We start from the raw sequence: 21,229 nt of genomic DNA on the forward strand, positions 1-21,229 counted from the left end.
GCTGGGAATACATGCTTTGCATTTCTGCTCTCGATCGTTTTTTGCCGCTCGATTCTGCAGTCGATTCGCTTATCTACCACTTGTTTTTCTTATCTTTTTACATTCACTTCTATCAGGAAATCGAGTGGCAATAAATTAAAAGGGAGATCAGACATGTTGAAAATGATCTATCGAACCATCTAATCGCCTAAAAAACAAACTGTGTATTCCCAGCATAACATATAGTCATATAGGGCTCCCAGTAACAGTTAACGCTTTCATTGACAAGCACACCTTGAGTGCAGAGATAGCAGCACTGATAGAACTTGCTTGTCTCCATCCTGTCCAACATCGAGCCTCCCAACTAACTACTGCTAGTGTGAAATGAGTAGAATCTGTTCTGTCCTTTCTGAGGTTTTGCTTCATGTTCCTATTTTATCTTTAGATACACTCTACAAAGTCTCAGCTTGTGTAAGAATATAGTTGTCAGTACACACTAATATGAAACCAGTTTACAGATGCAGAAGTGACAGGTCCTCTTTTAAATCTCCCTCTAACTTTTCAATCTCCTCTTCAGCATTGCTGAAACTCCATGACCCCAACAGTCAGTGTCCTCACAAGGGACTTCAGGGTTTACTGACAAATGTGTGAATAATTGCTGGAGATGATAAATCACTGTAGTAAAATACAGGTATGCTTGTTACTGATTAATGTCCTTCCACAGAACATATAAACCAGCAGAGCTGATCATCTACCAGATATGTGAGGAGCAGCCAATGCCAAATCACATCCAGGAGCCAAAGAGATACCTACCTTCTCCTGTGACCACACCAACCTGGAGGACACCATCCACAATATAGACCACCTACCTTCTCCTGTGACCACACCAACCTGGAGGACACCATCCACAATAGACACACCTACCTTCTCCTGTGACCACCACTCCAACCTGAAGGACCTCATACAGAATATAGATACCTACCTTCTCCTGTGACCACACCAACCTGGAGGACATCATCCGGAATAGGGGTACCTGCCAGCTGCTGTGACCACACCAACCTGGAGGACATCATCCAGAATAGGGGTACCTGCCAGCTGCTGTGACCACACCAACCTGAAGGACATCATCCAGAATTGGGACTCAATCGTGACCACACCAACCTGGAGGACACCTACCTTCTCCTGTGATCAAACCAACTTGGACAGCATCCTCCAGAATTTGGACGCATACATGCAGTAACCTGAAGGACACCACCTGCTGCGTCCAGATCACACCATACAATCACCATGAAGTCCCTGGGGGTACTGCTCCTTATTCTGTCAGAGCTGATGATGGGGGCACTTTCCAACCGTACGCAGGCCGAGAGCATAATGGAGAATGTTCCTGTCATAGATGGGTAAGTGACACACTAGAGAACAGAGTGAAGATGGGTACATATATACGGTAATATGAACGTTGCTTAGACTTTAAAGGGGTTCTTCCGCGAATGAGGAAAAAAATAAAAAGTGGTTTATGCATAAACTATTAAACATCCTTCTAAAATAGTGTAAAAAGTAAAAAAAAAACAAAAAAAAAACGAATGGTTTCATCAATACATGTATTGTAAATAGTGAGGTATGAAGGACCGGGAGGCTAATCCATCTGTTAGGGGTGTTTTTTTGTTTTTTTTACTTTCTTTTACAACCATAACTGCTGCCTACATAGTTATCAGTGGTATAACCCACTTCTAGCAGGAATCGCCATTATAACCCTAATAGCTGAGCTGCTGAATATGTGTTTACATTGTTGCTAGGCAACCAGACCCCTGCAGAAACTGGTTTTGTGAAAAGTCATAAGCTGCAGGGAGAATCAGTCCCATCTACACCATATGATTCTTTGTCAGATTCGATTCAATTTGATTTGATTCATTGATATGATTTGATTCAATCTGACATGTCCGATTCATGATTTGATTCAAATTGAATCGAATCATGAATCAGACATGTCAGATTGAATCAAATCCTATCAATGAATCGAATCTGACAGAATCATGTGGTGTAGATGGGACTGATTCTCCCAACAGCTTATGACTCTTTTTACAAAGCAGTCTCTGCATCGGGTCTGGTTGCCTAGCAACAATGTAAACACATATTCAGCAGTTCAGAGCAGCTCAGCTATTAGGGCCCTTTTCCACTAGCAATCGCTAGCGTTCACGCTGAACGCTAGCGATTGCTGAATTGCAATTACCGGCGATTCCCCGACGTTCGCGGCCGCGATTTTGCTATGCTATGCACTGCATAGCAAAATCGCGGCAATTATCGCTCCGCCGCGCGTTTGTGTTCCCCGCAAAAACGAATCGCGGTAGTGGAAATGACCTACCGCGATTCCCATGTTAAAAAGCAAACCGTAGCGATTGTAAAATCGCTTGCGGTTTGCGTTTTTGCAATTTTGCGCTGGTGGAAAAGGGCCCTAAGGGTTATAACGGCGATTCCTGCTAGAAGTGGGTTATACCACTGAAAACAATGTAGGCAGCAGTTATGGTTGTGAGAAGAGAGTAAAAAAAAAAAAAAACCCTAACAAATGGATTAGCCTCCCAGTCCTTCATACCTCACTATTTACACTACATGTTGTATTGATGAAACCATTCATTTTTTTAAAAAAAAACTAAAAACTTTTTTTACACTATTTTACAAGGATGTTTAATAGTTTATGCATAAACCACTTTTCATTTATTTTCCTCATTCGTGAAAGAACCCCTTCAAGTAACCCAGAAGGGAAATAACAGCCCATTTGGGTACGTATCTTGGGAGAGGGAAGCTTCTGGATCCCAGAGGCTCTCTTGTCTCTCTCCTCCTCGCTGCTCCAGGACCCCCGGCCCCGCAAGCCTGTCAACAAGGGCTTGTCAATGGAGCTCGCCCGCACTGCACAGACGGATTGCGCATGTGCAGTAGCACGGAGACGGGCAGACTCGGATTTTTCCACCAAGCCTGAGCGACGTCTCCAAGTGGTCTGTGCATGCGCTGTGCAGGCAAGCTCCGTGGAACTTTGAGGGTAATGCTGGGAAGGAGGAAAGTAGAGGTATGGAGGAAGCCTCTGTAGGGTCCAGAGGTTTCCCTGTTCTGTGGCAAGTATCTACATTTTTGACTTTTCAAATCTCCCAGATTAAATTTTAACCTGATGCACACATCCAATTTTGATTGGCTAACGATTGACCAATTTTATAACTTCCATGTAGTATGAGAGCTTACCGATGCAATCTGTCCATAGCATTCAGAATCTGTTGGCCCTCATACTACATGGTGCTGGTAAAACTGGTCACCATCCTACGTGTCCTTTTTCAGCTCCCTGTTATTCCGTATATTGTCTATGAACTTATTGTACATTATTGTTTGTTGCTCTTTTGAGCTATTTAGGAGAGGCTCTGTTCTGGCTAGATATTCCTTATATGGCCTCTCTCTTGGTTGTTTTTGTATCTCCTGTTTTTAATCTCCATATTTGGACCCCTGTAGCTGAATTTTCTACCTGGATATTGCTTTTTGAATGTTTGATTGTACTCTGCTTTTATGCTTCTGAATAAAGCTTTTCAATATGAAAAAAAAACTGGTCAGTGATTGGACAGTCAAAATTGGATATGTGCATGAACTTTTGAAGTGGCCACTAATAATACAATTTGCTGAACGATTCTTCGTATGAACGATCGGAAATGACCGTTTGGGACCACTAAGGCCATTTTACAGTGCGACGTTAAAGTCGCACGTTAGGAAATTTTATAACGCAGACTAACGCACAGCAATACTAAGTCTGTGCGACATTCACAGTGCACATGTTGCGTTGTATGTAACGTGTAGCAATATTTAGAAAGTGCTGCATGCTGTGCGTTTAGCAATAAATCTGCTGCGTTATGTGTGTTGCACATGCTCAGTAAGGTTTTTTTTAAATGTAATGCATGCGCCGTTTTCGTTTCTATCAGTATGCGACGAAAACGGCGCACCAAGAGACACATAACGCAGTGCAAAATAATGTCCAATTTCATAACCTACTTGCGCTGCGTTAGGGGCACGTTGTGCGACCTTAACGTCGCATCAAACGCAACGTCCCACTGTGAAAGAGGCCTAAAGGAAAAAAAATAATCTCCTAACCAATCCAATGAAATTAATTAAATCAATCCAATTTTCGGATCAATCCTGTCAATCTGATTGGATTGGGACCACTAACGGACAAAAATCTCCTAACCAAACAATCATTTCTAATCAAAACAATCTCCTAACCAAACTATCTAATACTCTAATGTAGTAATTATTCATATGAAGAATCATTCATAATTGTATTGTTGGTGGCCACCTTAAAAGTGGCCATACATCAGGAGACTTGGCGGCCGATCGACCATCCGATTTGATTATCATAATCAAATTGAATGAAAATCGGTGCCGCCAAGTGCATGCCTGACCGACAATGGGACCAATTTCAGGGTGAAACACGTGAGCCCTTACTAGGAAACCATGTGGGGTACGTGTATATGCAGAGGAGGAATCCCAGAAGCCAGCGGGGGACAAGCAGAGGCCGCAGACAGGTAACGTATACTTTACCCTGGCCCAGGGGACATTTATCATTGGGGGGACAGCACTGAGGTGGCAGATGTGGGGCACAATACCGATTCCGGATCGATTTCAGCATGAAATTGATTGGGAATCGGCCTGCAGTGTATGGACAGCCGATAGATCTCTCTCATCAGATTCTATTGGAGAGAGATTAGTCTCTTGGTTAAATCTGCCCATTATCGCTAGATGTATGGCTAGCTTAGAGGACCTCCGAGGTGAAAATTAACTAATGAGTAAACAATTTTATCTATCCTCCTTCTTCTGAAAATGACTTTTTAATATATTTCACTATTTTATTTTTTAATCTACTTTTTTAAGTTTTACTGTTTCATGGCCTCTTCTCAATGACGCATTCATTGAAGTATGCCAGAGTTAAAATCTGTGAACTTGATCCTTTTGATCTCTTTTCTACTCTCAGATGCCAATTACTGCCAGGAAAGTGTTATATGGCTGCAATTCCTTATCAGTAAGAGTTGCGTTATAGTCCGACCCGGACAGAAATAGTAATTTGCATACCTGATTTTTAACTCTTTTAGGCAGAGAGAGAAACACAGCCTAATTATTTGTGTGCTAGGCACTGTACATACCCATGTCTATATCATCATGTCACATGTCACCTCGGTTGTCCTTTAAATCTTTATGGTCAGATGAAGCCTTTATATGCTATGCATTTAGGGATCCCCAGGCTCCCTGCCAGCCTGCGCTCTGGGTAAACTGACCGGGCAGATTGGATTTCTCTGTGACCTCCTGATTGTATCACCTCTAGTGGTTTTATTTTATTTTTTTTTTTACATCATTTACTGGTGTTTTCTGTGATGATGGTGGTGGTGGCGGCGGTGGTGGTGGTGGCGGCGGCGGCCGTCGTCGTCGTCTCTGAAGCCTCATACACACGAGGTACAGATGTCTCTCACAAGAGACAAAAAAAAAAGTCAACAGTTCGTCGCCAGGTCCCTCTGTGCAGCAGTTGTACACACGGCGCACAGAGGGACAGAGATGCGGCGGAAGCTGTCTCCGTAGGTTCCTCCCCCCCCCCTCCCCGCCGGAAGCTCCGTGCACGGTGTGTGGGTTGCTGTCGCTAGTCCGCATACAAACGCAGTACGCGTGGACTAGCGACAGTTGCGGCGACAGCTGTTGCCGGCATTTGTCCACGTCAAACGCCTGGTGACAGCTCTGACTGGCGTCGGTTCATGGCGCGCTTCATACACACGGGGACCGGGACCTGTCGCCGCAATATGCGCGTGCCACGTGTTTGTGGCGACAGTTGTGAGTTGTGTGTGTGTGTGTGTGTGTGTGTATGAGCCTTGAGACTGCTTGTCTGTGCAGAATGAGGAGACCCGATGTAGTGCAGGAACTACATCACAACTACAGAAACTTGCAAGACAAATAGAAGACAACCAAAAGCCCAATACAGTGTATTCTATTATACCAGAAGGTATAGGAATGTCTAATGAGAGAATACTCTCAAGTACCTCCAAACCAACCACTGTAAAGTCAGTTAGGAAGAATAAACCAGACCCGAACTAAGGTTAAAAGGAACTCGAGGTGTGAGACTTATGGAAGCTGCCATATTTATTTCCTTTTAAACCATACCAGTTGCCTGGCAGCCCTGCTGATCTTTCTGGTCAGTAGAGTCTAAATCACACACCTGAAATAAGCATGCAGCTAATCTTGTCAGATTTGTCATCTGCATGCTTGTTCAGGGTCCAGGGCTGGCCTTAGGTTTCACAGCGCCCTGAGCGAAACCTGATATTTGTGTCCCCCCCCCCCCCCCCCCTTCATCCTCTTCCTGCGTGCGCGCACACACACAGGCCCATATGCAATTCACCTTTTCTCCTGAGATGTCTCCTAGGACGGTGGTTCCCAACCTTTTTGACATTGTGACACAAATGCTCAGATCTCCGTAACACGTCACGTATGTATAATAGAAAAGATACTATCAATAACCACGAATGGATAGAAAGAGTGCATTATCCTGAATACACTTAAAAATGAAGGCTAGAACCTTTCAGAAATATTAATGAAAACAATCAGTGGGGCAGTTAGCCGCCCTCCCCACCCCCATTTAGAATGATAGCACAGTACTGACAATTTGCACCACGCGTTATAGCCGCAGTGCGTCCCCCCAAAAAAATGCCCTCAGTCTCAGTATGGGTAGGTGGCCAGGTATAGGTGCCCCCAGTATAGGATCTCGTGTAGGTGCCCTCAATATAGGTTGCCAAGAATAGGTGCCCCCTGTATAGGAAGTCAGTTGAAGCTCTCCATCGCCCCCATAGGTAGCCAGGCGTAGGTGCCTCCAGTATAGGTAGCTAGGTGTTGGTGCCCTCAGTAAAGGTAGACAGTTACAGGTGCCCCCCAGTATAGGAAATCAGGTGTAGGTGCCCTCAGTATAGGCAACCAGCTACAGGCGCCCCCTTGGAAGCTGGCGCCCTGAGCGACCGCTCCGGTCGCTCAGGTCAAAGGCCGGCTATGTCAGGGTCTATGGCTTAAAGTATAATGCAGGGAATACACCATGAGATATTTTTATAATTTCCGACGGGTCCAATGTTGTTTTCGATCATTTTTCTGATCGATTTCTCATAGAAGTAAATGGAAATCGATTATAAAAATGATCAGAAAATTGATCGGACAGTAAATCTGCTGAAAAATCTGATTGTGTATTACCAGCATTAGAGGCAGAGGATCAGCAGGACAGCCATGCAATCTGCATTGTTTAGGAGGAAATAAATGTCAGCCTCCATATCCCTCTCACCCGGGGTTCCCTTTAAGAAGTCGCTCTCTGTAGTGAGGACAGGGGTAATGCCCCTTTACCAAGGATGGACAGTTGGTAACACAACTAGTAATGTAACAGAGGCGCCAATAAATAGCTAGGAAATCCGTGTACTGGGCGCCTGATTTATAAGAGACTCCCTTTTTGCCTGAAGAAGCCGGCTGTGTCCCGCGAAACACGTTGCACAGCTTGGTGTTTTTGTAAAGTGATAAATAGTCTTTTTGAGGGCTCTTTTACACTATATGTAATGCGGATTCCGATTCATGATGCGATGTAAAAAAAAAAAAAAAAAAGTCCTGAATGCTACGTGTTTTTGCATTTTTCTTTTTGTGTTGCTAGCATCCAGTAAAAATCTGAATCGAAATTGCAGTTTGCAGTGTAAAAGAAGTCTGAAATTGGCTGTTTGGGTAGGTCCACCATTACCTTCTTTTTAACCTTTTTTTTTTTTGGACAATTATATATTTTTGTTGCAATTTCTAACACTGTTTCCACCGCGCGATTGAGCACTTTCAATCAAAACCATTCCAGCATCGACCAATTTTGACACGCTCCGGGCTAGTGTCCATGTTTAGGGTGGGGAAAAAAAATTAGCATATTTCATCCGACCAATAAAAGAAACAAAAAAAGTCAACCTTCCAATAATTGTTTAGTTATGCACTCAATACTTGGTCGGGAATCCTTTTGCAGAAATGACTGCTTCAATGCGGCGTGGCATGGAGGCAATCAGTCTGTGGCACTGCTCAGTTGTTATGGAGGCCCAGGATGCTTCGATAGCGGCCTTAAGCTCATCCAGAGTGTTGGGTCTTGCGTCTCTCAACTTTCTCTTCACAATATCCCACAGATTCTCTATGGGGTTCAGGTCAGGAGAGTTGGCAGGCCAATTGAGCACAGTAATACTATGGCCAGTAAACCATTTACCAGTGGTTTTGGCACTGTGAGCAGGTGCCAGGTCGTGCTGAAAAATGAAATCTTCATCTCCATAAAGCTTTTCAGCAGATGGAAGCATGAACCCACTTTTGAACCAGAAACAGCGGCAGAAGCGCCTGACCTGGGCTACAGAGAAGCAGCACTGGACAGTTGCTCAGTGGTCCAAAGTACTTTTTTCGGATGAAAGCAACTTTTCCATGTCATTCGTAAATCAAGGTGCCAGAGTCTGGAGGAAGACTGGGGAGAGGGAAATGCCAAAATGCCTGAAGTCCAGTGTCAAGTACCCACAGTCAGTGATGGTCTGGGGTACCATGTCAGCTGCTGGTGTTGGACCACTGTGTTTTATCAAGGGCAGGGTCAATGCAGCTAGCTATCAGGAGATTTTGGAGCACTTCATGCTTCCATCTGCTGAAAAGCTTTATAGAGATTTCATTTTTCAGCACGACCTGGCACCTGCTCACAGTGCCAAAACCACTGGTAAATGGTTTACTGACCATGGTATTACTGTGCTCAATTGGCCTGCTAACTCTCCTGACCTGAACCCCATAGAGAATCTGTGGAATATTGTGAAAAGAATGTTGAGAGACGCAAGACCCAACACTCTGGATGAGCTTAAGGCCGCTATCGAAGCATCCTGGGCCTCCATAACACCTGAGCAGTGCCACAGGCTGATTGCCTCCATGCCACGCCGCATTGAAGCAGTCATTTCTGCAAAAGGATTCCCGACCAAGTATTGAGTGCATAACTGAACATCATTATTTGAAGGTTGACTTTTTTTTTTGTTTTAAAAACACTTTTCTTTTATTGGTCGGATGAAATATGCTAATTTTTTGATAGGAATGTTGGGTTTTCATGAGCTGTATGCCAAAATCATCAATATTAAAACAATAAAAGGCTTGAACTACTTCAGTTGTGTGTAATGAATCTAAAATATATGAAAGTCTAATGTTTATCAGTACATTACAGAAAATAATGAACTTTATCACAATATGCTAATTTTTTTGAGAAGATCCTGTGTATCCCAAGATAGCTTTTCAACATCAGGTGTCTCAATGTGAAGTCTGCAAAGATGGTTTTGGGTGACACATATTGGCTGCAAGTAGTAATGTTTAATACTGTATCTAATTAGGAAAGAAAAAACGTTTTTTTATCAAAAGTATAACTCCTACTCTGGGGTGATTTTTACTAATGACCAGTTGTGAGGATCTCCCTGTCACCTCAAGTAACCAATCAGGTGTGGGGAATGGAAAACAGCCACAACTTGCTTGCTTGGTTGTATGAACTGAGCAGCACAAGAGATCTCTGATTCTCGCTGCAATAAATGAGCGATATTAGTTGATTACGATAACTTGCCTGCTTTGTTCTCTACCCCAACAGACACAACGATCTACCCTGGCAGCTACTCAGCAAGTTCAACAACCAGTGGAATAAAGTGGACCTGATTACCCTGAATGACACCCACACCAACATCCCGAAGCTGCAAGCGGGAAAAGTGGGGGGTCAGGTGAGTGATGGTGGTCAAGGCTGGATTTACACATTTTATGCCCCTAGGCCAAGTATGCTGTGGTGGCTCCCCTTTTATGTACAGAAGCCCCTCCCATTCCATGTGCAGCCCCCTCTTCCATGTGTGCCATGCATGTACAGCAACCCCTCCCATTCCATGTGCAGCCCCCTCTTCCATGTGTAACATCTATGTACAGCAACCCCTCCCATTCCATGTGCAGCCCCCTCTTCCATGTGTAACATCTATGTACAGCAACCCCTCCCATTCCATGTGCAGCCCCCTCTTCCATGTGTATCATCCATGTACAGCAACCCGTCCCATTCCATGTGTATCATCCATGTACAGCAACCCCTCCCATTCCTTGTGCAGCCCCCTCTTCCATGTACAGCAACCCCTCCCATTCCTTGTGCAGCCCCCTCTTCCATGTACAGCAACCCCTCCCATTCCTTGTGCAGCCCCCTCTTCCATGTACAGCAACCCCTCCCATTCCATGTGCAGCCCCCTCTTCCATGTGTAACATCTATGTACAGCAACCCCTCCCATTCCATGTGCAGCCCCCTCTTCTATGTGTAACATCTATGTACAGCAACCCCTCCCATTCCATGTGCAGCCCCCTCTTCCATGTGTATCATCCATGTACAGCCACCCCTCCCATTCCATGTGTATCATCCATGTACAGCAACCCCTCCCATTCCTTGTGCAGCCCCCTCTTCCATGTACAGCAACCCCTCCCATTCCTTGTGCAGCCCCCTCTTCCATGTACAGCAACCCCTCCCATTCCTTGTGCAGCCCCCTCTTCCATGTACAGCAACCCCTCCCATTCCTTGTGCAGCCCCCTCTTCCAGGTGTATCATCCATGTACTGTAGCCCCTCCCACTCCATGTGCAGCCCCCTCTTCCATGTGTATCATCCATGTGCAGCAGCCCTTCCCATTCCATGTGCAGCCTCCTCTTCCATGTGTATCATGCATGTACTGTATCCCCTCTCTTTCATCAACATCTTCCTTGGGAATTACTTTCCCCTTTTTCATGTGTTACTCCCCGTTTTCAGCCTCCATAGGAAGCAGCCCCTCTCATGTCCAGGTGCCCCCCTTGGGCTGCAGCCGCCCAAGACCCGGGCCTCTGTGGCCTTTCCAGAGATCCAGCCCTGATGGTGGCAGGAGGTGGGATTGAGGGCGGTAGTTGGTGAATGAAAGAGGTGGGAACTGAGGAAGTGGGCCGGTGGGGGGATGGGTTTGTGGGAGGGAGTGGACATGTTGGGGATGGAATCATGTGTGGCTGGTTAAGTAGCAGTTAAAGGACAACCGAGGTGACATGATGATAGACATGTGTATGTACAGTGCCAGTGCCACATAACTAGGCTGTGTTCTTCCCTCCCTGGTAAGGAATTACAGCCATAAAACACTTTCCTGTCAGTAAATGGCTTCTGAGAGCAGGAAAAAGATAAAAAGGGTCAACAATTCATAGATTTGAGCTCTGGCATACTTCAATGAAGGTGTCCTTGAGCAGAGACAATGAAACAGTAATGAAACAGTAAAAACTTAACAAAACAGGTTTAAATATAAATAAAACTGTGGGATATCTTAAAAAAAAGTCATATTTAGGAGAAGGAGGATATATACAATTGTTTTTATCAGTTTATTTTCACCTCGGATGTCCTTTAAGGTGATTAGTGATAGTAGGAAATGGGGGTGAGGTGGTGGTGGAGTGAAGTGAGGACAGGAAGTGGGGGGGGGGGATGTCAGATGAAGATGTATGATGGGTCGAATCGTGAAAAAAAGGCCCCGGACATTTAGGCAGCACCATGGGCTGTAATGTGAATTACGGCTATAGCGGAACTCTGAGGGTAATTTGGAAGCCGGCAAGAGACGGAGCACAAATTATTTTTATTATTAATAGTATTTATGTATTTATGTAGCGCCGACCTCTTCCGCAGCGCTGTACAGCATTTATTGTTTTGTCCCTTAACTGTCCCTCAGAGGAGCTCACAATCTGGTCCTTACGATAGTCCTATGCAGGGCCGGCCCAAGACTTTTTGCTGCCTGAGGCAAAATTAGAAAAAAATGGCCGCCGCCCATCCCCCTCGTGGGTGGGGGGGCCGCCGAGCTGGAGGGGTAGCAGGCAGGAAGGGGGTATTGGGCCTAGCGCTTCACTGACGTCACTTCCTGCAACGCCGTCCACTTACAATACAGTGGGCGGCGTTGCAGGAAGTGACATCAGTGGAGCGCACGCTGGATCGAGCGAGGAAGAGGTGAGTGATCCCAGCCCGTTGCCTCTTATCATAGAGCTGGTACTTCACTTTTTAAAGCTGGAGAGGAGTGCAGATCGGGGGACCCAGGCGAGGGAGGGGGGGGTCCGACCCCCTCCCCACCGCTAGGCCCAATACCCCCGTCCTGCCCGCTACCCCTCCAGCTCGCCAAGCAGCCCCCGCACCCATAGACAGGCGGGTGCCGCCCCCCCAGAAATGCCGCCTGAGGCAAATGTTTCACCCCGCCTCATGAGCGGGCCGGCCCTGGTCCTATGTCTATATATGTATTGTGTAGTGTATGTATCATAGTCTAGATCCAATTTTCAGGGGAAACCAATTTACTTATCTGTTTTTGGGATGTGGGAGGAAACTGGAGTGCCCGGGGGAAACCCACACAGACACTGGGAGAACATACAAACGATTTGCAGATGTTGCCCTGGATAGGATTCAACCGGGAACCCAGCGCTGCAAGGCGAGAGCGCTAACCACTACGCCACCGTGCTTCCAGAAATTACGAAATTTACACTGCAATTCAGCCACCAGCAAGAGCTGGCAGCCAAATTGCATCTTAACCCCGAGTCCATGGTGGCCTGGAGGGGGAATCGTGATTCGTGGCGCTGGGACTTTCTCAGGAGCAGGGTGAGCTGGGCATCCTCACAAGTTTGCCTCAGGCAGGAAAAAGTCTAGAAGCGGTCCTGGTGGTGTCAGGTGACTGATGGTGGCCTTATGGGCTAGGAAATATTCTTGGCCTTTTATGGGGCGAGGAACCACTTTCTGTGTCAGGAGTCACAAAAAACATTTTTTTAGGCATTTTTAGGCACCATCCGTGTGACCAAGCTTTAATATCTCCTAACTGGAAGCACCGCTCTTCTGTTATAAACCTTTCCAGAAAACGCCAAACCTCTTTGCCGGCCAGCAGAATTGTATGATGATTGCAGGGTGTGTAGGAAACGAGAATTGTGGGACAACAGGGTTAAAAGCTAATTTTTCCTGTATGGACTCTTGCAGTTTTGGGCAGCCTTTGTCCCTTGCGACACGCAGGGAAAGGACGCGGTGAAGAGGACGCTGGAGCAGATCGATGTCATCCATCGCATGTGTGAAAAGTACCCCAGCATATTCGCGTGCGTTGCCAGCTCCGAAGGTGAGATGAGGACATCCGTAGCGCCCATGGGGCTGCCGTGTGTCTCTAACTTTTTTTTTTAACAGAATTTTTATTAAAGTTTCACAACTTATATAAAACAATGCCAACACCTTACCCCACCCCCAATCCACAAACAGTCTCAGTGCCCAGAAAAATACAGTATGATATAGAAAATTGTACAATCACAAAATTAAACAAAGTGCATTAGGCAAATGTCCATAATTTAAATTACGCTTCGCCAAACTACGGCTTCTAAATCAAATATTCGCTTTGTATGCATTTAGTAGACTACGCGTTAAAATACGCAATTACGCATAGTGCGAAGCGTAGTGTGTGCGGATGCTTATGCCCGCATGCAGAAAAATGTACGCATTATTTCCTCTTTAATGCTTATACCAGGAATTTGAAAATTAGACGCGAGTAACGCATTCGTAGTTCACTACGCAATACACATGTTAACTACGCATAGTGGGTATAAGCAACGCGTAGTGGTACTTCGCTACGCGTAAATTTGTAAGCGTAGTTTTGAAACGTCACCTACGAACTACGATGCGTAGATTCGCACTGGCGTAGTTGTGAATCCAGATACTTATAAGTGTTTATCTGAGAATCTTATCATGATATCCAAGTTGGGAATGACAGCCTCAACCCACAGTCCCCACACCTTACCAAACATAAGGTGGCCACACACGATACAATAAAATGATCCGATTTTACAGCAATTCGATAATGATTGGATCTCCCGAAAAAATCGAAAGCTTTTTTTTCATTCGGCTGAAAAATCCGATCGGATTTCCAGTTTTCTTCGATTTTCATCGATCCGGAATGCCAGATTTTTCTTCAAATCCTTCTAAAGAGTGTATGGTTAGATTGTCAATTTATTAATATACACGCCCTAGCAATTTTGTCAGTTTCCAATCATTTTTATCATAATTGAGGAAAAATGTATGTGATGTGTGTGGTACATTGGTCATATTTTTGAAATGTTACTATCAATCAGAAAAATTGATTGCAATTCTTAAATTGAACAGATATTTAAAAAATTGTATGGTGTGTGTGGCTACCTTAAGATGGATGACCTCACACTTGATAAGTACGGTAAGCAAAGCGCAACAGAGAATGTACCATCTACGGCAGCTGAAAAAGTTTGGCCTACCTCAAAATCTAATGGTGCAGTTCTACACTGCAATCATCGAATCCACCATAACATCATCTATGACTGTATGGTTCGGCTCCTGCTCAGCATTAGGAAAGGGGAGGCTGCAGCGCATCATCCGAACAGCGGAAAGGATAATTGGCTGTAGCTTACCTTCCCTGCAGGATCTTTACACTAGCAGGTGCAGAAAGAGAGCAACCAAAATTGCCTCTGACCCCTCTCACCCAGCTCACTCCATCTTCCAGCGCATGCCTTCAGGAGTAAGATTCCGGTCAATCGCTACCAAAACCTCCAGACACAGGAACAGCTTTTTTCCTCAAGCGGTAGCCATACTTAATGCTGAACCACGTTAGAGCTGCTAGGACTGAAAGTAATCAGCACAGAACTAAACATGAACAATTCTCACATTGCTTACTGCCACTATACTTATAATGTCCTTAACTTGTAATATTCACACTGTCTGTCCTTGTATTGTTTTTGTTTGTGTTTGTTAAGCAACTGCCAAGACAAATTCCTTGTAGGTGCAAACTTACTTGGCGAAAATAAATAAATTGATTCTGAAGACTGTAAAGAGGGAGGTTTTGATTTACCAGAGTTTTAAAGCAGTAGGATCAGCCATACTATGCCAGGGAAAAAAGTCACATATATAAGTAGATAAATACTTGATCTACTTACATAACACATGTATTGTACTGTCCATGTTTTTGATTTCAGTGAATTTTATATAGTAAATGAAGAGAATTCTGTTCCTGGTGGGAACCATGTTTTTTGCCCACAGTTTGAGGCTAAATCCTGATGTCATTTCTGGTCTTAACTTTTTTTTTTATTTTCTCCTCCAATTGCTGAGTCACCTCAGCCTTGCTTGTAAACACAAGTGAGCAGAGGATCGTGTTTCAGATAGGCAGCTAGGCAGGGAAATAAAAGGAAGAGGAGAAATACAGGTCCTTCTGAAAAAAATTGCATATTGTGATAAAGTTCATTATTTTCTGTAATGTACGGATAAACATTAGACTTTCATATATTTTAGATTCATTACCCACAACTGAAGTAGCTCAAGCCTTTTATTGTTTTAACCACTTTACCCCCGCCCGTACAAATTTCTCCGTCCCTTTTTCCATCCTTTAACCCCCAGGGACGGAGAAATCCGTACTTTCCGCGCTCCCGCCGCTGCCCGGGCTCCCGCGCGCTGTAGCGCGCATTCCCACGGGTAAACACGCCGCCGGCCGCTCGCCCGGAGATCAATGAACGGGAAAATCCATTCCCGTTCGTTGATCTAAGCCCCGCAATGATCCGCTGCTTTTCCGCTAAGCAGCGCGATCATTGTGAAAAAAAAAAAACTTACCCAGCCTCCTACTTCCTCCAAGCGTCCGGATTTTTTGTAATAAAAAAAAAAATTAAATTTACAATTAAAAAAAAATACATAAATAGTTACCTTAGGGACTAAACTTTTTAAATATTAATGTCAGGAGGATATAACACTGTTACTTTATAAACTATGGGCTTGTAATTAGGGATGGACACAAAACTGAAAAAAATGCACCTTTTATTTCCAAATAAAATATTGGCGCCAAACATTGTGATAGGGACATAATTTAAACGGTTTTATAACCGGGACAAAAGGGCAAATTTCATGGATTTTAATTACAGTAGCATGCATTATTTAAAAACTATAATGGCCGAAAACTGAAAAATAATTTTTTTCCCACATGTTTTCCTATTTTCCCATTAAAACACATTTAGAATAAAATAATTCTTGGCATAATGTCCCACCTAAAGAAAGCCTAATTGGTGGCGGAAAAAACAAGATATAGTTCATTTCATTGTGATAAGTAATGATAAAGTTATAGACAAATGAATGGAAGGAGCGCTGAAAGGTGAAAATTGCTCTGGTGGTCAGGGGGTAAAACCCCTCAGTGGTGAAGTGGTTAATATTGATGATTTTGGCATACAGCTCATGAAAACCCAAAATTCCTATCTCAAAAAATTAGCATATTTCATCCGACCAATAAAAGAAAAGATTTTTTTTTTTAAAACAAAACAAAGTCAACCTTCACATAATTATGTTCAGTTATGCACTCAATACTTGGTCGGGAATCCTTTTGCAGAAATGACTGCTTCAATGCGGCGTGGCATGGAGGCAATCAGCCTGTGGCACTGCTCAGGTGTTATGGAGGCCCAGGATGCTTCGATAGCGGCCTTAAGCTCATCCAGAGTGTTGGGTCTTGTGTCTCTTAAAGGGATACTGTAGGGGGGTCGGGGGAAAATGAGCTGAACTTACCCGGGGCTTCTAATGGTCCCCCGCAGACATACTGTGTTGGCGCAGCCACTCCCCGATGCTCCGGCCCCGCCTCCGGTTCACTTCTGGAATTTCTGACTTTAAAGTCAGAAAACCACTCCGCCTGCGTTGACGTGTCCTCGATCCCGCTGATGGCACCAGGAGCATACTGCGCAGACACAGACCATACTGGGCTTCTGCTATACACTCCTGGTGACATCGGCGGGAGCGAGGACACGGCAACGCAGGCGAAGTGGTTTTCTGACTTTAAAGTCAGAAATTCCAGAAGTGAACTGGAGGCGGGGCCGGAGCATCGGTGAGTGGCTGCGCCAACACAGGATGTCTGCGGGGGACCATTAGAAGCCCCGGGTACGTTCAGCTCATTTTCCCCCGACCCCCCTACAGTATCCCTTTAACTTTCTCTTCACAATATCCCACAGATTCTCTATGGGGTTCAGGTCAGGAGAGTTGGCAGGCCAATTGAGCACAGTAATACTATGGTCAGTAAACCATTTACCAGTGGTTTTGGCACTGTGAGCAGGTGCCAGGTCGTGCTGAAAAATGAAATCTCCATAAAGCTTTTCAGCAGATGGAAGCATGAAGTGCTCCAAAATCTCCTGATAGCTAGCTGCATTGACCCTGCCCTTGATAAAACACAGTGGTCCAACACCAGCAGCTGACATGGTACCCCAGACCATCACTGACTGTGGGTACTTGACACTGGACTTCAGGCATTTTGGCATTTCCCTCTCCCCAGTCTTCCTCCAGACTCTGGCACCTTGATTTACGAATGACATGGAAAAGTTGCTTTCATCCGAAAAAAGTACTTTGGACCACTGAGCAACTGTCCAGTGCTGCTTCTCTGTAGCCCAGGTCAGGCGCTTCTGCTGCTGTTTCTGGTTCAAAAGTGGGTTCATGCTTCCATCTGCTGAAAAGCTTTATGGAGATGAAGATTTCATTTTTCAGCACGACCTGGCACCTGCTCACAGTGCCAAAACCACTGGTAAATGGTTTACTGGCCATAGTATTACTGTGCTCAATTGGCCTGCCAACTCTCCTGACCTGAACCCCATAGAGAATCTGTGGGATATTGTGAAGAGAAAGTTGAGAGACACAAGACCCAACACTCTGGATGAGCTTAAGGCCGCTATCGAAGCATCCTGGGCCTCCATAACACCTGAGCAGTGCCACAGGCTGAAAAATGAAATCTCCATAAAGCTTTTCAGCAGATGGAAGCATGAAGTGCTCCAAAATCTCCTGATAGCTAGCTGCATTGACCCTGCCCTTGATAAAATACAGTGGACCAACACCAGCAGCTGACATGGTACCAAGACCATCGCTGACTGTGGGTACTTGACACTGGACTTCAGGCATTTCCCTCTCCCCAGTCTTCCTCCAGACTCTGGCACCTTGATTTCCGAATGACATGTAAAAGTTGCTTTCATCCGAAAAAAGTACTTTGGACCACTGAGCAACAGTCCAGTGCTGCTTCTCTGTAGTCCAGGTCAGGCGCTTCTGCCACTGTTTCTGTTTCAAAAGTCGCTTGACCTGGGGAATGCGGCACCTGTAGCCCATTTCCTGCACACGCCTGTACACGGTGGCTCTGGATGTTTCTACTCCAGACTCAGTCCACTGCTTCCACAGGTCCCCCAAGGTCTGGAATTGGTCCTTCTCCACAATCTTCCTCAGGGTCCGGTCACCTCTTCTCGTTGTGCAGCGTTTTCTGCCACACTTTTTTTCCTTCCCACAGACTTCCCACTGAGGTGCCTTGATACAGCACTCTGGGAACAGCCTATTCGTTCAGAAATTTCTTTCTGTGTCTTACCCTCTTGCTTGAGGGTGTCAATGATGGCCTTCTGGACAGCAGTCAGGTCGGCAGTCTTACCCATGATTGCGGTTTTGAGTAATAAACCAGACTGGGAGTTTTTAAAAGCCTCAGGAATCTTTTGCAGGTGTTTAGCGTTAATTAGTTAATTCAGATGATTAGGTTAATAGCTCGTTTAGAGAACCTTTTCATGATATGCTAATTTTTTGAGATAGGAATTTGGGGTTTTCATGAGCTGTATGCCAAAATCATCAATATTAAAACAATAAAAGGCTTGAACTACTTCAGTTGTGTGTAATGAATCTAAAATATATGAAAGTCTTATGTTTATCAGAACCTTACAGAAAATAATGAACTTTATCACAATATGCTAATTTTTTGAGAAGGACCTGTATATTATACATAAAAAGAACACCCAGCATGCAACTGTTTGGCACTGACTATTAAAGGGCCAGTGCTCCTAAAGTATGGGATGACTCCAAAGTCCAAACCATAACAGCAGAATAAGTTTTGAGTGCAGGATTAGCATATTTATCACTTATTACACTCAGACCAGTTGCTGTTAAAATTTGATTTTTATGGTGAAATTCCCGATTTGAAGTCCTCCACAGAAGGACAATGAACTCTTTCGGGCATAAAAGAAGGCAAGTCTAAGATTAACACTACTTTTTTTTTTGTTTGTTTGTTTTTTTTGTTTTTTTGTTTACTGCAAGTCTCATTATCAATAATCCCCAATAGAGAGGCCTTAAATGAAAGCTCTATTGGGCATTGTAAAATTTTGCCAAAAATCTAGTAACAGAATCCCATAAACCCTGGACTTCCACGCAACCCCACACGCAATGGATGTGTCTCTTGCTTGCCTTGTGTTTCTAACTATTTGCGCAGTTTGTGCAACACCTGACTGTTTACTTGCTGAGTAATATATTGTACTGTGTGACAGGTGCTCTTGTAACTAGATAATCCATATTATTACCTTCACTTGTTGGCGGTTTTATTGCTGTAGACAATTGGTGTGCACAGTTCCAAGATGAACAAATGTTTTATTCACAGGTATCCAGAAGGCCTTTAAGGAGAAGAAGGTGGCCAGTCTAATTGGGGTGGAAGGTGGACACTCCATTGACAGCAGCCTGGGGGTCCTCCGTACCTTCTACAACCTAGGAGTGCGTTATATGACCCTAACACACAGCTGTAACGCCCCCTGGTAAGACCGCAGCCTCTGTTAGGGGTGTTGGTGGGAAGAGGGGAAGGGTGTAACAATATAGCAATGCAGGACCGGTCCCCTTCAGCCCCTCTGGCTCTGCACACAGCCTACTGAGATATTGGCTGGATATATACTTTTTGTGCCCCTAGGCCAAGTACATTGTCCCCCCCCCCCTTTCTTGTGCAGCAACGCCCCTCCCATTCCATGTGCAGCCCCCTTTGCCATGTGTATCATGCATTTGATGTAGCCCCTCTTTTTCATTAACCGCTCCCTTGGACATCAGTTGCTTGCACTCCTGATAGAGACCCAGCCGGCACTCCCTGCACTCCTGATACAGATGTAGCCAGCACTCCCTGCACTCCTGATACAGACCCAGCCAGCACTCCTGATACAGATGTAGCCAGCACTCTCTGCACTTACAGACCCATCCAGTACTCCCTGCACTCCTGTATCAGGAGTGCAGGGAGTACTGCATGGGTCTGTATCAGGAGTGCAGGGAGTACTGCATGGGTCTGTATCAGGAGTGCTGGCTACTAGTGTTGCTCGGAAAGTACTTTTTAAAACCCGAATTGATCCGGATTTTCAGATATCCGGATCTGGTTCGGATATCCGAATCCGACCTTTTAGATATCCACATGAACGTGGATATTCGAACGCATTCTCCGTGGATATCCGACCTATTCGGATATCCGGATAGAGAAACCAGAAGTGCTTTTCAAAATGCTTTAAAACCATTTCTAACCTTTAAAAACACCTTCTAGCCTCTTACCCACCTTCCTCCTCCCTTCCCTTCCAGGGATTTGTAGGATGTCAAAACCACGCTCACATACCTTGGCCAGGAATCGAACCCAGATCCACTGCTTAGAAGGCAGCTATGCTCACCACTATACCACCATTGGCCGGGAATCGAACCCAGGTCAACTAACATTACAGGCTGAAGCCAGCCATTTCACTCATCTCTAACTACAAGAAAGGCCCAGGAGTAGCCTTGGCTACTGTAATATCTATGTCCTAAAGCCCTTATTACACCTTCTCTTACAGGGCTATGGAAACCGTTTTGCCCATACGATAAAGCGAGGTGCAAAAATGAAATCATACCTAGCAGAGGATGGTTTCAATCCATCAACCTCTGGGTTATGTGCCCAGCACACTTCCGCTGCACCACTCTGCACAGGGCCGGATTTGTACTTTTTACCGCCCAAGGCCAACTATACCGTCTGTATGGTTGTTATTTCTGTGTGCCCCAATGAGAATTCTCCTTACTTTCCATCATTGGATGTCACAGACAATAGCTATTTCAGTAATATGCGTATAGATTATAAATTATGTTTTCCTTAAGAACTTTTATGTTATGTTTGCCATCTCGTTAATGATGGACCCATTGTGTCTCCATCTGAGTTAAGGTGGCCACACACGATACAATAAAATGATCCGATTTTACGGCAATTCGATAAAAATGATCGGATCTCTCGAAAAAAAAAGAAAGCTTTTTTTTCATTCGACTGAAAAATCCGATCGGATTTCCAGTTTTTATCGATTCGGAATGCCAGATCTTTTTCTTCAATCTTTCTGAAGATTGTATGGTGTGTGGTAGATTGCCAATGTATTAATATACACACCCTAGCAATT

At 44.8% G+C, this 21,229-nt stretch overlaps 1 protein-coding gene across 1 annotated transcript in view; it reads left to right on the plus strand.

The window, feature by feature from the left end:
* The first annotated feature begins 997 nt into the window (after positions 1-997).
* DPEP1 (dipeptidase 1) overlaps positions 998-21,229 on the plus strand; it is a 54,016-nt gene continuing 33,784 nt past the window's right edge. Inside the window, exons 1-5 of the mRNA XM_068261653.1 lie at positions 998-1,376; positions 9,629-9,755; positions 13,011-13,127; positions 18,514-18,526; positions 19,450-19,600. Of these exons, the coding sequence (XP_068117754.1) occupies positions 1,267-1,376; positions 9,629-9,755; positions 13,011-13,127; positions 18,514-18,526; positions 19,450-19,600 (518 nt within the window). The 5' untranslated portion in view covers positions 998-1,266. The remainder of the gene's footprint in view (positions 1,377-9,628; positions 9,756-13,010; positions 13,128-18,513; positions 18,527-19,449; positions 19,601-21,229) is intronic.

Source organism: Hyperolius riggenbachi, chromosome 11 (genome assembly GCF_040937935.1).
Source record: "Hyperolius riggenbachi isolate aHypRig1 chromosome 11, aHypRig1.pri, whole genome shotgun sequence".
NCBI lineage: Eukaryota > Metazoa > Chordata > Amphibia > Anura > Hyperoliidae > Hyperolius > Hyperolius riggenbachi.